The 16,746-nt window shown below is 42.6% G+C and overlaps 1 protein-coding gene across 2 annotated transcripts in view; it reads left to right on the top strand.

Annotated features, from left to right (window-relative positions):
• LOC125021704 (roundabout homolog 2-like) overlaps nucleotides 1-16,746 on the top strand; it is a 73,274-nt gene that overhangs the window by 50,536 nt on the left and 5,992 nt on the right. For both annotated transcript variants that reach the window (XM_047607851.1, XM_047607852.1), the window contains 15 exons: nucleotides 33-114; nucleotides 226-391; nucleotides 873-1,039; nucleotides 1,133-1,254; nucleotides 2,754-2,985; nucleotides 7,791-7,915; nucleotides 8,000-8,171; nucleotides 9,261-9,437; nucleotides 10,507-10,533; nucleotides 10,705-10,744; nucleotides 12,296-12,423; nucleotides 13,064-13,336; nucleotides 14,196-14,358; nucleotides 14,682-14,939; nucleotides 15,692-15,885. In XM_047607851.1, the coding sequence (XP_047463807.1) occupies nucleotides 33-114; nucleotides 226-391; nucleotides 873-1,039; nucleotides 1,133-1,254; nucleotides 2,754-2,985; nucleotides 7,791-7,915; nucleotides 8,000-8,171; nucleotides 9,261-9,437; nucleotides 10,507-10,533; nucleotides 10,705-10,744; nucleotides 12,296-12,423; nucleotides 13,064-13,336; nucleotides 14,196-14,358; nucleotides 14,682-14,939; nucleotides 15,692-15,885 (2,326 nt within the window). The remainder of the gene's footprint in view (nucleotides 1-32; nucleotides 115-225; nucleotides 392-872; nucleotides 1,040-1,132; nucleotides 1,255-2,753; nucleotides 2,986-7,790; nucleotides 7,916-7,999; nucleotides 8,172-9,260; nucleotides 9,438-10,506; nucleotides 10,534-10,704; nucleotides 10,745-12,295; nucleotides 12,424-13,063; nucleotides 13,337-14,195; nucleotides 14,359-14,681; nucleotides 14,940-15,691; nucleotides 15,886-16,746) is intronic.

Genomic DNA, 16,746 nt, shown 5'->3' with positions numbered 1-16,746 from the left:
TGAATGATAATATCATTATCTGTCTTTCTTAGCTGTCGGACTCAGGTTTGTACACGTGTGTTGCAACAAGCTCCAGTGGGGAAACATCTTGGAGCGCCTACTTGGATGTCAAAGGTTTGCTTCAGCAGAAATAATTCATATGAATTTGAAGCACATCAAGCATAACATTGTCAGATATTTTCTTTGCTTTTGAGGGTATTAATTTTGTTCCTCTCGTTTCCTCAGACTCCACTGACCTCGTAGACTTCATGTCTCACAATGCTACCGCCCTCCCAGGGCCTCCCTCCAAGCCAGAGGTCACTGATGTTACCAAGAGCAGTATCTCGTTGTCATGGGAACCAGGGCCAGAGGCCGGCTCCCCAGTGTCCTCCTATGTCATAGAGGCTTTCGGGTACGTCTGTGACCTATGGCCTCAAGCAACATTTAGTGACCCCGAACTTTCATGGCAATAACAGATGTGGGTGTTTCTGTGGGCATTCAAGCAAGCCAGTTTCAAGCACAACATTCTGGGTGACTTGTCTCTTGCAGAAGGACAATTCCTTTTGCAAGAGCGAGACATCGCGGTGGTATTTAAATCTGACTGAAAACCATTTGGCAAAAGAAAGACAGTTTGAAGGAAAATTTGATTGACACATGTGATTTTTAAAATTTTTTCATAGCTTTTCCGTCTGCTTCGTCTCACAATTGTTGGACAAATCATTCTTTTTTATGATGACAGGAAGCGTTTCAAAAGATTTCACTAGTGATTATGGCATGTCATTTCTGTGTGAAAAGTCATTTTGGCTTCCAGTCTCTAGGGGCAGAGCTGCATTTCTTTTTCTGTAGCAATAAAAAATATGTTTCAGAACTAATTAGAGTTATTCTTTTTACAGTCAGTCAGTGAGTAACAGCTGGCAGACAGTGGCAGATCATGTGAAAACTACCAAGTTCACAGTCAAGGACCTTCGACCCAACACAGTCTATCTGTTCATCATCCGGGCGGTCAATGCTCAAGGGCTCGGGGACCCAAGCCCAATGTCCGAGCCTGTCCGGACTCAAGGTACAGAAGTGAGATAGAGCTGTAAAGGATTATTGGTGATGAGAATCACTATTCTGATAGTGTGTGAACCGCCGGCATTTATTTCTGTTTCAGACATTAGCCCTACAGCTCAGGGAGTCGACCACCGTCGTGTCCAGAAGGAGTTGGGGGATGTGGTGGTCAACATGCATAATCCTGTAGTCCTTAGCTCCACTTCAGTGCAGGTCACATGGACGGTAAGTACCCACAACATCTGAAAAAAAAAGTTGGGAGTTGTTGTGCTACCTTCAGAGGATTGAAACAAATCGGGCCTAAGCTTGTTTGAGAACTTTATACTTGGCACATCACTGCGTTTCGGATTAGTTGGCACACACACAGAGCGAACCTGATGGGATGGATACACATTCAGAGTCCAAACAGCTGCTACTGCATCCATTTAGATTGGTTTGAGGTGATGCAGGAATCAAGACTAATGTTTCTGTTCAGGGGGAATACATCACCATTAGGTGCTACATGTGTCACTTCTGGAAGCAGTTTGCAGTGAACGCTTTATCTGGGAAATGTTATTTCTGTCTGGTGGCAAGGTGTCCCTACTGCCCGCTGCTGTAGGTTAATAACGTACCTGGGATGGTCTCACACTAGTGTGCTATTTCATGCTTGTCAGTATGACGACCATGTGCTGTAATACAGCCTTTAGAGTGACACAGTGACAACATAAACAGTGTTTGTGGTCGGTAGGAATGAGCCCATACACATTATTGGACCAGCGTCCATTGTGGGAAGAGCAGCCATTCATTACCTGCAAAACTTTCTTTTTGAAGTGGTTCATTGATGTAGCTGGACTTATGACAGTTTTCAAAACCTTTTGGTGCCCAAAGGGAACAGCTGCACAAATTTCCCATTTTGGATTTTAGTTGACTTTTAATTAGATAAAAAGTTATTCAGCCACATTCGTCTGCTTTTCCAGTTGTTACCTTTATTTCAGACTTCATTTTCTGACCTAATACTGGCCTGTATTTCTTCAGGCTAATATAGACTATATGTACTTTCGAGGTAGCTATGGTTGAGTTTGAGTTTGAGTCTCAGAGCACTAACTATACCACAGCTTGTCACTAACTTTGCAAATGTCTTCTGTGACAGGTGTAAAGTGAGTGAAAAACAAAAGCCTTCATTTTGATTCACACCCTCAACCGTATGCACATTTTAAAGTATGAAAGGCATCATGAGGCAGACATATTGTTAATATATTGATAAGGGCATACTCACTGAGGCTCCAGAGAAAGAGAAAAAGAAAAGGAGATCTATCTTAATGTGTCTGGACTGGTCTGATGATAAACAGCTGCTTCATATCACTTGTAAAAGCTTTTTCTTGCTTCCAACCCTGTTAACAAGTCATGGCTATGAGCTGTATCAGTTACATATTTTACCCTTCTCCCGAAGTGCATCAGTGGAAATAAAAAACAAATGGGAAAATGGATGTTTTGATCGAATATTTTGAGCCCAGAATGTGTTGTTGTTCTCTTACTCATGAGGAACTGTGCAGACGCTGCGACTCCCGTCATGTGCTTTCTTGCTTTTCCAATTCAAATCAAGCTGTATGACTAACTAATCATGCATTGTCTCTGACAGAGTGCACAGGCTGAACGCTGATCCAGAGCAGTTTACATTCAGACGTATGACACCTCCCACATCGTCAACATACGACTCATTCTCTCCCTTCTCCTCCTCCTCTCAGGTGGAGAATCCATCCCAGTTTATTCAAGGCTACCGCATTCTGTACCGGCAAACGTCCGGGCTGCCCTCCCCAGGCCCTTGGCAGATACAGGACTTGAAGGTTGCCTCAGAGAGGGACATAACTCTCTCTGGTCTGAAGAAAGGCATCGTCTATGAGATTAAAGTGCGCCCATATTTCAATGAATTTCAGGGTGCAGACAGTGAATCCATGACAGCACGCACCATGGAAGAAGGTAAGCGACCATTTATTTCACATTTCTGACAAAAGTCGATTCCTCTGCCGACTTAGGTAAGAGTAAGGTATAGTTACTAATGCATGAGCAGATGCTCTCGTGTAAATGTTTCTACCTACTTTTATATTTAGTTGCCTCTGGTAATGGCTTCATGGCTAGATAGTAATAGATAATGGCATTTCAAGTACAACCACCCACACGCTCACACTGGTGCAGTGCCATGTCCCTTGTGTGTGAAAACAGGTTTCCCAGACAGCACAGTGGGGTTCTGTGACAACTCCGGGCCTCTGAGGGTTGGTGGGCTGAGGGGGAGGGCACGTACTGTCTCCTTTGACATAAGCTCAACCCTGTCTCTCCCTGCTCCTCTGTGGACCCCTGCTGCCATGTTTCTGTTCAGATGTGCATGATATGACCCTCCTCCTCCAATGCACACACACCAATGAGCTTTAAGTGTGATAATGTTCCTTGGTGTTGTCTTTGTGCTCCGATTGCGTAGTTCAGTGGATTAGCTGCTGATTACTATTGGGTTTAATCTCTTTACATCCCTATTACACCTCTATACATTCTAGTAGCTAATTCACTATTTGTTTAGATGTCTAATACTAAGCAAAAAGAACGGAAACTAGACTTTTTTTTTTTTGTTTTGTTGGAGACGGTTTACCACTTACTCAAAGCAGTTTTTGGTGGTTTTATGTTACATCTGTGCCACATGTCCCATGTGACTAAGGCCTGTTAACAGCCAATATTAGCCACAAATAGAGGAGGTGTCTTGGATTAACCTGGTGGACTGAAATTAAGATCTCAAGCTCTAAATGGGTGTGATATGTTTTGGGATGTTGCGACTGTCAACAGCAAAAAGCAAGCGTGGGTCTGTGGGTCATAGTTAGGCTTCAACTACATAACTAGAGAATTCCAGGAGAAATTCTGAATGTGCCATGTGTCCCTTTGGTCCCAGATGGGTCCATTATGGAAAATCCTAGGGTTCAAAAAAGCTTGTTCATTGGCTCCTGTTTGTTAAACTTTCAAAATAAAATCTAAGTCGTGGCACTTTTCCAAATCAACAAATGCTTAGATCACCACTTGCTTAACAGTGACATCTTAAGCTAGTTAAGTGACCAATTAAATTTGTTATTTTTAAAATAATAATAAAAGGTAAAGACCTTATAAGTAACAGGACAATCCCAACCAAATGTCCATTTAGTGGATTTTCCCAAGAGGCTCTACTAGCTAGACATAATATACAGGCAACTAAAAGTCTTACAGAGAACACAGCATTACTAAACTCTGTGTGCAAAAGATCCATCTCCATAACAACAGAGCAAACTGATAATTGAAAGCTCAAATCTGCATTAGCGAGTGGTGCTTGAGGTGCGATTGAGGTAGCTTTGCATTCATCAGTGTATGCTGCATCTAGGTGCACTGACTTCAAGCCATGCTGAGCCCATCAATGTAATACAAAGGAAGCACAAACCATTTGTGCTTCATGACGATAATCACACTGCACGCTTCTCGGATGGGCTAAGACCAGAGGATACAACCACTAGAGAAAGAGGAGCTCAGCCCACCGGAGCCAATTAAAATGGCCACAAAGGACCACTGGAGGTCTTTGCGGACTGGCCAACATGCTCTAGTTACCCGGAATCCTGAAAGTATGGCATCATGGTGCCGAAAAAATTGGCCTCACCTACCAGTTCTCTTGAGCTCGGAAATGTGCCACTCTGCACAATTACAGGAAAGTACTTGGTATCCATGAAAAGTAGACTGTGAATGTACCACAGGCTTTATGAAGCCCTACCAGAGCGCGTTTGATGTTGAAACACAGAGCATCTTCTATCAGAAAACATAAAACTTGAGTGATGAATTGACTGAGAATCCTTCAGGGAGTTCTTGATGAGAAGCAATAAGTTCTGCCACAGTCACTATCATCTATGAGATCCTCTGACTTTCCACCACTGCTGCTGAAGCCAAATCAAAGGAAAAGGGAAAAAAAGTACAATGTGCCGAAGGTAATCTGTAGATCAGAGTAAACTGATGTTACTGTGTAAGACCAGGGCTGCAGGGCTAGTCAAAAGAAAAGCTGAGACCGTGCTGTATAGAATAGTGCTCCCTGGTACCACTAGCTACATTTTATTTTAAATTACAGATAGGTCATTTTGGAACAGATTTGTTGACATGGAAATTTCTGAATTCAATAGCTTCATATATGTGTGCATTTACGTAACAGGTTATGTTTACTACTTCATATCCTGTATAGCAGAGCTGTGATTAAAAACTAAAATATTTTCTCGGACATTGGAAGCACTAATAGCCTTAAATGACTCTTAAGCTACAGCCTTCATGAGTCTTTATATCAATATTAGTCACGTGAATTATAGGAATATGCTCGTTTTCTGCGGTCGTTGCTCGTTTTCTGCACGCCATTTATAGTAATGTTATCCTGACTCATTCCTGGTATTGGAGCCATTATTCATCCTCAGGGATTGTTCTTGCAGAACTACACTTAATGGTTCCCCTCTTGTCTTAATGTAAACCTTCCACTGACCAGTAAAGCTCAATATGTTTTCTGATGCAACACCACTCAAATCACATCTGGACAACAGGAGGTCATGATCCTAGCGGGAACCATGGTTGACACTGGACTAGACGAAGGTGTATTTTAGTGGCCACTACGGTTTTATGGTAGACTCTGCTAGTCTGTACTTACTGCTGCCTTCTGGGAGGTGGATGTAGCAGTATTCTAGATAGATCTCAGCAGTGTTATGTCCAGAATGACAGAAGGCGCTAAACTACATTGGAAATAATCTCTTTCCACAAATATGAGATTTTTTTGTTATTATTATTTTTTATTGACAAATCAAACAAAACAACAGCCAACAACTGGTAGGCAGCTCAACATTATTCTGCGTTCGTGTGCGAATGCAAAAGTCCAACATCTGGGTATTGCAGCTGGCCTCCTAAACAGACTTTGTGTTCATGAACAGACTTTGTTTTTTTAGAAGCTTAAGTGGAAAAAAAAAAAAAAACAACCTAAAAGACAACAGATAAACAAAGTGTTCCAGGTGGAGGATTTTTAAACCCAAAAATGCAATGACTGAGGCCTGGGTTCCAAGGGGTTGTTATTGTTTGTTTTCCCTTCGAGAGATTCATGATTATGATTTGAGTTTGTGGAATTTGGCATAAAAATATGATTAATTGCATAGAAACAATCAGCCAGACAGCTACAATTATTTGCAACCCCTTCCTTCCACCACAGTCTATCTGCATTTCTACTGATTAATTCTCTTTTTAATCTAAGATTTTTTTTTGTGTCACTTCCAGATTGCATCTCGTCATTAACAAATCTCAGAGGCGTAACGTTATACCTTGGCTTTTATATTTGGCTGGCCTATCATTAAACGAGTCATTTTGCTTTGTTAACAGTAGAGACGTCTCAATATTGGGACAGTGCGTCCGTGTGAGTTAGTTTAACGGTAATTGCTTCAGAAAGCCAATGCCGTCTAAATGGCTGAATATAGATATCCTCAAACTGGGTTGAGTTAATTCCTCAAATTTAATAAAAATAAATTGCATCTCATATGGCTGATTTAATTCCTTTGTTCTGCCAGGCCGTCAAATATTTTTGCAGACATGCCATATCTGTTTAGAGGCATTCTGTTAAGTACAAGCAGCATCATTCAGGAGAGTTTTTTTTTTTTTTTCCATCTCTCCAACTCAACACAGCGTGAAAATAACTGTGTGATTTGGGCCAGATGTTGATGTGTCCAAATGTCAAAAAACTGCCAGAGGTCACTGTGTCTTATACCTCTCATACAGCCTTGTGTCATATTTGCCAATAAATGGACTATCTAGCTAGCTGTTACCTCTGTGAGACACTTTGCACTTCTCGCCAAGCATTTTCAGAACTGTCCATCTGCAGAATTTAACTCACAGTACCCATGTTGCTCTTTGGCCAAGACAATGGCCCACCTGCCTCGGCCTCCCTCTGTGCAGCTTTAGAATTTGGTGCCTTGCTTACACGAATCCACTGCAGTTTGCATTATTATTTTGCAGCTCCTTAATTGGGTTCAGAGTGGCTATTTCATGCACTCAGTCAGAACGTAATGATAGTTTTAATGGGAATCGTGAGAAACTATGTGCCCCGAACTCGTCTATTCAGTGAGGCGATGATTTGCTCCGTTGAATAGACACGCTGTTTGCTGCCTGCAGTCCCTGTCTGTGCAGGTCATCGGGACAGCTTGGTGCCATTTAAAATATGACCTATTCAAAAAGGGAGTTTGAATTTGGCACGGTGATGCTCCACATTTGTGGCGGCACATCATCTTGTTTTCTTTTTTGTTTTTTTTTTGTTTGTTTTTTTGGCGCAGGAACTTCCTCTCATCTAAACTTGCTGATCTGCTTGGAATGGTTGGCGTTTGTGTAATTATAAAAGCACAGATTTGATCCTCAAATGCTTGCTGGGTATAACTAATGCCATTAGGATGTTGGAATTTTCCACTTGCTGTATTGTGTATTGTGCTGTTTTTGTTTTGTCCCAGTTCATCCCTGCTGCACAAAAAGAATGACACCATTAAGATAGGAAACTTAGATGAAGTTCTGCTTTTGCCATCTGCCATTCTGGCTCAGAAATGCCTTGTTGTATGGGTTTCTCCATGAATATGAATTGAGTTAGAGAGTGAGACAAATCCCTCTTTAACATGATAAAAAAACATGAGACGCTCCTTTTTCTTTTATAAATAATAAGTAATTGAATTATTTTACCTTATGTATGTGTTTCTATAATCTTTTTATCCCTCTTGACCCGTCAGCCCCCAGTGCGCCCCCACAGCAAGTGACAGTGTTGACAGTGGGAAGCAATAACAGCACATCCATCAGCGTGTCATGGGATCCTCCTCCCTCCGACCAACAGAACGGCATCATCCAGGAGTACAAGGTGGACTCAGCCTCCTCCAGACTGAATATTTTGGTCATGTACAAATTTACACCCAATTCTGTCTGCCCTGTCTGTCTCTGTCAGATCTGGTGTTTGGCCAACGAAACCCGCTTTCACGTCAATAAGTCTGTGGATGCAACCATCCGTTCAGTGGTAGTCGGGGGTCTGCAGACGGGAGTGCAGTACCGAGTGGAGGTGGCTGCAGGCACCAGCGTGGGGGTGGGGGTCAAGAGCAAACCCCAGCTCATCATCTTGGGTAATCCACTCACACACGGCAAACCTGGAGTCAAATGAAATGACCTCATAATGGGCGACCCAAGTCTCCGCCACAAGATCTGGGGTGGGGGGGTGGTGGGGGGGTCTCCAAAGATGATTTATCAATTTATCGCACTTGAAGAAAGAAGATTGCGCTTTACAACGCGCACGTCTATGGAGAAATCAATAGCGGTTCATTAAGTGAAGTGTCTGGTAACACTGTGCCAAGTACCGTTAGCCATATCAATAATCCTCTTCAATATGTGGGCAGCTGGTGCTAACAAAGTAGACAGTGTTTTTGTAGGAGCTTATCACATCTTATGAAATAGCTAAAGGATGCCCAGAGTATATAAGCCCAGAATCAATATGGAAGCCCAGGCCAGATGCTCTTCGTCTGTGACTTTTGACTGATATATAATAACACCCCTAACACCCAGAGAAAGGGAAACAGGCCTGTGGACCGAAGCCTAATGACGAGGGGGGGTGGTTCCTGCTGGAGACTGTGAATCTAATTTCACAGCACAGTAGCCTCAACAGAAAATCAAACGCTGTCAGAGCTGCTCTGTCAATCTCGTGTCTTGAAGCTCAAGTTGATAAGTGCACTGCTGAATTGATTAACTCTATATTGGATGCACTGATGCTTTTTTATTTGTTTTTTTTTTTCTTTTACCACAGTGTGTTTTATTGTTTTTCATTTATTCACGGTCTGATCTTCGGCCTGTCCCTGTAGTCCATGAGTTCATGTATCCTGATGTTTGAGATACTGTACAATAAGATGCATGCAGTCTGGATTTTCTGTCCTTGATTATTTTCACCTGACTCACTTTTTGTTGCATTCATGAAAATCCCTGAGGCCCATGAGACTTTTTATCTATAAATGCATTCATTCGTTGCATTCTTCATATATCTTGTATATTGTTTTCAGTTACATCTGCCAAGGATCATGATGGGAACGACAGATTATTTTCTTGAAATGCAGCCTTTCGTTCATTTGTCTGTGCTTAAACTGACCTGCAAATATTTCATTTGTTCCTTTCTTGTGTGTGTGTGTGTGTGTGTGTGTGTGTGTGTGTATCTGTGGTGTCTGCAGGTGCAGAACTGAGGGACGTAATAACAGGATCGGAGGGCAACAACAGCATATCTGACGTGGTGAAGCAGCCGGCCTTCATCGCCGGTTTGGGAGGGGCCTGCTGGATTGTCCTCATGGGCTTCAGTGCCTGGCTGTACTGGAGGAGAAAAAAGAGGAAGGGACTCAGCAATTATGCAGGTAAAGGAAAAAAAAATAAAAATAAAATCAGTTTGCATGGTTCTGCATCAGCACTGGATCTCAAAGCGCGCAGTAGGCCTCTCTCCAGTGAAAGCTGTTGTCATCACAGATGTGACTCCATTTGAGGTGGCTAAAATGCAGAACAAAGGAAATATATTCAGCACAGATGGAAATAGGCCCTATTTACTTTAATTCACTGTGCACTGATGTGCATCAACTGTGCTGAGTTCCATCAGCACCACACCTCAACACTCTAATACATTCATGCGAGATAAGTAATTTAACATCCCCTTCCATTATCAGGCTATGGCTGGTGTTGTTTGCACATTAATATGAGGTACGTCTAGGTTTAGCTATAGCATATTCTTTTACCCCCACTGTGAATCAAGCATATAGCTCTGTGCAATTATCATAATGTGTATAGCAGCTTTCATTGTTAGGACGCGGGCGCTGTGATTTCCTAATTCAATAGGGATTTATATGATTGAGTGCTGCTTCTCTGATCCCTTCCCTCAAAACAAACTGGGGGAGTTAGGATTCCAAAACATCACATTTCCATTTTGAAAAAGAAAAATAATGTTTTTGCTTCACAGATTTCACATTTTTACAAGTTACGCCAGTTTAAATAATAAATACTGCTTCATTTCAGAATACATTTCATGGTCCTTTTGCCGTTTTTAATGCAAAGCCCATGCCCCAAAATATTTTTGGGACGAGATGTGTTAATAATTAAAATTATGATGAGGAAGTAGAGGACGCCCCAGGGCAGAAATATAGAAAAAAAAAGAATATAAAGGTTAAAAGTGTCACCTTCAGTGGAGCTTATCCCCTCCGGGCAATCTTAATATTGCAGAAAATGCTTGAATGCTGTTTTAGATGAATTGCTGCGTTTCATCAAAATCTGACCAGTGCTGACATATCACCAGTGATGGATTAACAAAGAAAGCAAAAATGAAAGAGCTCGATCTATATTTTTACACTCATGTTTCATGTTTTTTGTTTTTTTTTCCTTATATGTGTTTTCTGAAACCTATGATATTCACACCCTCTCTGACCTTCTGATTCACAGTTCAGTCCTTCACCTTCACTCGAGCAGGTATGTCTTTACTTTGTGTCACTCTACGTAAAAAAATACCACCGCAATTTAGCTACCCGTATTCTCTGCACCGGTGCTGCTTCGGTCATTCAAACCGAGCGCACGTTATGAGACAAAACTGCAGTTTATTTCTTCTTCTCTTTCTTCCCTCTTTTTTTTCCCCCCTGCAAGTCACTTTCCAAAGAGACAGAGGCCTGATCAGAAACGGAAGGTGAGAAACCCTACAGCTCACGCTTTCCCGCTGACATTTCAACTCAACGCAGTCTCACTGACACGAGCCCATTGTCAAACCTGAAATGAAGAGTTCTCTTGTGATGAATGGAATTTGCATACATGTCCCCCCCACCGCTTATTCATACTGTATCCCGCGTATGATTTGCACTGGTGTTCACTTGATGAACTCATTAATCACTCCTTTGAAGTGAGTGCTAGCAATTAATGCAGGTGGGCAGCTGCTTTATTCGCTGGCTCTCTCTCAGTTCGTCTGAGGTTGCTGGCAGCGAGAGGTCGCGGGAGAAGGGGAGAGGTGATGAATGTGCTGTTTAAAAAGGCTTGGCTTACACTACGCAGTCATGGGTCGCGCGTGGCGTTGGAAGAACAAAAGTGTTGGACCTTGAGACTCCACCGAGTGTCCAGGAGAACTTTACGGCTGCTCAGAATGTGTGACGTGAAGCCCACCTTTAGTGCTCGCTGATTTTCAAAGTGTAACTAAAACAACAGGAGAAAGAGGTGAATTTACTTTTCAGACAGTGGGTTTCCTCTATTTATATTACCCCATGCTCAGTCTTTGCTTTTTGTCACAGCTAAGCAAGCAGATAAGCCCACAGCCAGAGCAAATGTTGCACGTAATAAGCTAAAAATAAACTGATCCTTGCCAAACCTTTGTGCATGAGCGTGTCTGTCCGCACATGATGTTTGTGGTGTTGGCATAGCGTTTTTTTTTTATTTATTCGTTTTTTTTAATTTTATTTTTGAGAAAATGTATGTAAATCTATGTATGTGCTTGTGTAGTTTAAAATGGAAATTATTGACGTAATTGTTTGAACACCTTTGAGCCATCATCACAGAGTCAGCGGTGAATAATTCCCCTGGCACGAGGCGAATCAGGCTCAGTGGAATATTCTCCCGTGTAGCTGCACATTAAGCAAACATGTGCAAACAGAATCATTCGGAGGCATTTGAATTTTTAAAGCCGTTAATACGAAGGAGCTGTAATTTTTTTTGCTGCCCACAACTTTCCTACCTTGAAGTCAAATGCCGTATTCATGACCGTTGTATTTCACAAAGACAAAACGACATGGTAGCTCCCCTAAACCACCTAATGGGCTTTTGCTGTCTCTGTTGCCATGGAGACGGAGCAGCAGTGTAGCTGATCTGCCAGAGGCTGTCCATGATTCTCAATTTAAAATGTAAATTTCTGTTGTGCTAAGGCTCTAAAGTGGATTTAGTGTGTGTTTAGGCCTGCCTTGTTCCTCCGGGGAGTGTTAGCGGTGGTAGAGTTAAGGGGAGGCAGGAGTCTGATTTATAGACTTGCCATTTTATGTCTCTCTGTTGTTTATTATTGCCCGCGTGCTCGGCTGCTCCACAGGCGAGAATATGCTGAATGAGTTTTCACATCAATTTGTTGTTGATGCAGCAGGAAGAAAATCAGCAATACCGTTACAGGGTAGACTGAATATTTAACAATGTCACCGGTTCTCTGTTTTCCCCCCCACACACACACACACCTCCTCCAACCCCTTTGTCTGGCGTCCTCTCGCAGCCGTCCGGGGCTGCTGAAAGCGGGTGATCCAGGGCTCCCCTGGTTGGCTGACTCCTGGCCTTCGACAAGCCTCCCAGCTAACGGGGGCTTAGGGAGTCCGAAGGGCGGCGGCAACTTTGGTCGAGGAGGTAAGAAACAGAAACAGGCTGGGGTGTTGAAGAACACGCTTTTAGCAATGCCTCGTTGGACACTTTTGACATTCATCCTTTGGGAAGCCTAGTGACAGGACATCACAAACAAGCACACACACAGAAATCAGCTAAACACACACGCAAATTAAAAACCCCTCTGAGGGCTGTATTTTACTAATTGGATTTGACAAGCATGATATTTTGCTTATACTTGCATAAGGATGTACTTTTTGCCCGCATTTCGTCACCGTGCCCTGCCATTGTGCATTTTTTGAGGTTGTGCAAGTTAGGTAGTTCAAGTACATGGGTTTGCATGTTCTAAAAGTTCAATGGAGCCCTGGCGAGCTGCAGGCTTTATGTGGGCAAGATAGTAGAGCTGAAGGTTAGTCCTGTTTGAGTAGCCCTCTTGTGAACACTCCACTCGGCTCCCACAGAGTGTTGCATGCTAATTACGGTTGTTGATAATCACTTTCATTCATATCAAGTCCATTTGAGACCTGTATTTAACTAATACAGAGTGCCAGAGCAGCAGGGAGTGTTAATGACCTTAAAGATCGTTAACTTCATGTCAGTGTATCTCTCCATGACACCTTTTCCGCTTCCCTCCTCGCTCTGTCTCCCATCTCCTTTGTCTCAGATGTATTGCCGTCTGCAGCCGTGGAGAAAACGGGCACCATGCTGTCTGATGGTGCCATCTATAGCAGTATTGACTTCATGGGGAAGGCAGGCTACAGCAGCCCAGCGCGAGGCAGCCAGCCCACCCCCTACGCCACCACTCAAATACTCCAGTCCAACAGCTTCCACGAGCTGGCTGTAGACAGGCCAGATCCCCGCTGGAAGGCTTCGCTCCAGGCCCAGCAGGAAATAGCAAACCTGGGCTACTCGCTAACTGACAGACGCCCTGGCAGTGGTACGTGCCATGATTACAAAAAAAAAAAAAAAGCAAGATCTCAATTTATTTTTTCCTCTTGTGGTGTGCAGTTAGCACTCTGGTGAATGTTTAGTGTCTATAGAGTGTCTCTATAGACTGTAGCAATGCAGCATTTTAGCAATTAAATCAGCAGTTTTTTTTTTCCTTTTTGTCTTTCCTCTGTGAAATCACTATGAGCTAAACCAGGGAAAGAGCAAAATACAAAGGAGGGAATTTATTTACATATTCACTCCAAATAGACCCTTAGGATAATGTTCTTAATTACTCTTCTGTCTTCATCACAATTCTACCCTGGGAGCTTATCTAGCCCAGAAATGTCACACAATCGTGACGCATTTCTTTGGGTTAATTTGATTAGTGATGGCAGAAAATCCCTCTGTGTTCCCGGTTATTTATTTAGCTTATATACATTTAGTAAAGTAGCTGAGGCATTTCTGTCTTTACTTTTGTAGTTATACACAATAGGCTGTGTGCTCCGCTAAATGTCACGCTCACCAGAGATAAAGCGGAGCTATAGGGAGGCGACTTAAAGTGGTTCGCCGCAGGTTTCTGATGCCTCTTTGAGAAATGTCAACATTTAGAAAAAGTCCTAACGCACTTGTCAGCACACGTAAAAAAAAAAAAAAAAAAAAAAAGAGAGAGAGAAATAATGAACATTGCATGGGAGACAGGTTTGAAGAAAAGTTCAGATGGGAGAGGAAGATAGAAGATCGCTTTCAAAGCGGTGCTGTATATGTGCGTGAGCTTAGTGTAGAATACTACTGGTGTGTGGAGTATACAGGGATTTGTTAGTGTGGAGGAAGCTGAACTACTCTTTCCCCCTGTACCTTCCCTCCAGGTGCAAAGGTTGGGAAGAAAAAGAAGGTGAAGAGTGGAACAAAAACCTCTAAATCAAATGGGACATGTTGGGCTAACATGCCCCTGCCTCCACCACCCATGCACCCGCTCCCTGGTACGGAGGTTGACCTTGACCGTTACCCCCAGGAGAACCACGGAGGAGGGTAAGATACGTTCATATCTCATCAATCTCTGTCCTGGAACACACAACGCATGAAAACATGCGTCAATAGAAGAAACGTATGCAAAAATAGAGGCCACAATGCGCTGCCATCTTTGCCAAAGCATGCGTGTCTTCAAGGAGCTTAGATATTAAACTAATTATTTTTATTTTATGTCAGTGTAAGATGTATTTTGGCAAAATGCATTTGAGCATTTGACAGTTTGAAAGTGAATCATAGTCTCCATTCTTCAACATAGATATACATCTGGCTGTTTGCCAAAGTCAGCATGATGAATAATATAAAACCTTTTGTCCACATGCCAGGTATGACAGCAACAGTTGGGCTCCGCCCATGTCTGTGCAGACCTACCGACACCAGACTTTGGATGATGAGTTACAGGATGAGAGAGGTCCCACTCCTCCTCTCAGAGGAAGGTCTTCCTCGCCGGCATCGGCTCCCTTCAGCCAGCCCTCGTCATCCTCGCTCAGCTCTGCCCACCATGAAGAAATGCAGTCCATTCTGCAGGCCCACCTGGATGAGCTCACCAGAGCCTATCAGTATGAGGTTGCCAAGCAGGCATGGTAAAGCTCATTTCATTTTAAGACTACTTTCTAGTAGTAATATTTTTGTTTTAGCGAAAACAAAAAGTGTGATCGTTCTGAAAGCCTTATATTGTTTGATATTTCATTCAGATATGTTTGCTTTGCACAGTTGAAGAGACACCTGTAATTTTTATTCATTTCCCTCTGCGGTTTTGCATATCAATGGGCAGTGTTTGAGCATCTTGTAATGCCGGTATTTACATGTGTCAGCCCAAACCTGCGCTCCATGTGGCTTGCGAGCGATAAAAACATCTCTCCATTGATTACACCTTTGATGGAGCATTGGAAAACTTGACAAGTCAGTGGCGACACGTGCTGGAGGGTAATGACCGGGTTTAGTCTTACATGCTGTTCTGACATCAGTAAATAGAGTTGGTAATTATGCATGCATCTCCTCTATGGAGGGATGTGAGCCATCATGGAGGACAGCTGTGCGGGAGATAACAGGCATGTTGGTGACAGCCCTGCCCATCCAGATATCCTTTATCCAGTCCAATTACAACTCCATTATGTGAGCACAACACACACAAGCACCGAGAAAGTAATCAGTGAAATCACTGCAGGCATTCATCGCCTCTGCACATTGCATCTGTACCCTTCTGAATATCCTCTGATTTTGCTTTCCAATAACTGTTTTGCAGTATTTTTCCTGCCCGGTATATGACCTTCATTCGGTTTTCAAAAATATACTTTGTTTATTAATATTCAATATTTCCCCTACATTTGATTAGGCATATGAAGAGCAGTCCCAGTGTGTCCAACACCCCGGTGGACTTCATGTCCAGTACACTGGGCTCTGATTTAGGTGCAACCCTTCTTTCTGAAGAAGACGAGGAGGAGGATGAAAGATACGCTGTGGTGTCAAAGAACTTGTGTGGCTTTGAATACACTCCCGGTCACAGTGTGGATAACCTCGAGGGCTCAGGTATGTTTTTACATTACTGCTTTTAAACGGATAGAACACTGGGTCACCGACACTAGGAAGGCTTCCTTTAAACCTACTGTCCTTGCATATCATTCTGCTCAAAAAACTGTACTCATGAGAGTTTAGGCCTATGCAATTGCAGATAAATATGGATGAGTATGCCCATATTATGTTACATACCAACAGAACATTTATTAGTAACATGGTGAACATGGTCTATCATGTTCTTATTCAAAGCACTAGCCTGACACATAGACTGTAAAAAAAATTGACACAACACCTCACAGGTGAACCTAAAACATGTAGAGCTCTGTCTGGTGACCTAAGGTCCACATCCTCCATGTTAGTGGATGAGATTTGAGCCAAACTAAATATTTTTTTTCATTCTTCTTTCTGTCATTTTAGATAGCCAAGATAATGCTGATGTACACTCAAGTGTCTATTTTTCAGAGAAAATCCGTTTTAGTCGGTTATTTGAGGCTATAAAAACAGGATGTGTCATCATGATGACTGACAATGACAACTGCTCTGCGAAGCGGTCGCATTGGACCACAAGAGTAGGAAAAAAAATCTAGATAATTATAATTATAATAATAATAATAATAATAAAGCAATGTTTGATTTAATTTTAGTGTTTAAATTTCTTTGTAACTTTTGGAGGCAGAGCAGAGACACAAATGCCAGTTTTGTCTAGCAGAAGTGCGGACAGGCTCTACTGTCGGATAACACTGCTCAGATTCAAGACTCTCTGACTAGCGTAGCGTCTGTGTGGCCAATGGGAAGAAGTGGAGACATCCATGTTTTCTACAGTCTTTGACATGGTGTAGCAAGACTCACATCTTATCAGAACAAGAGTCTGGT

Source organism: Mugil cephalus, chromosome 15 (assembly GCF_022458985.1).
Source record: "Mugil cephalus isolate CIBA_MC_2020 chromosome 15, CIBA_Mcephalus_1.1, whole genome shotgun sequence".
Classification (NCBI taxonomy): Eukaryota; Metazoa; Chordata; class Actinopteri; order Mugiliformes; family Mugilidae; genus Mugil; species Mugil cephalus.
The sequence above is the reverse complement of the archived record's forward strand: the minus strand, read 5'-3'. Positions and strand labels throughout refer to the sequence as shown.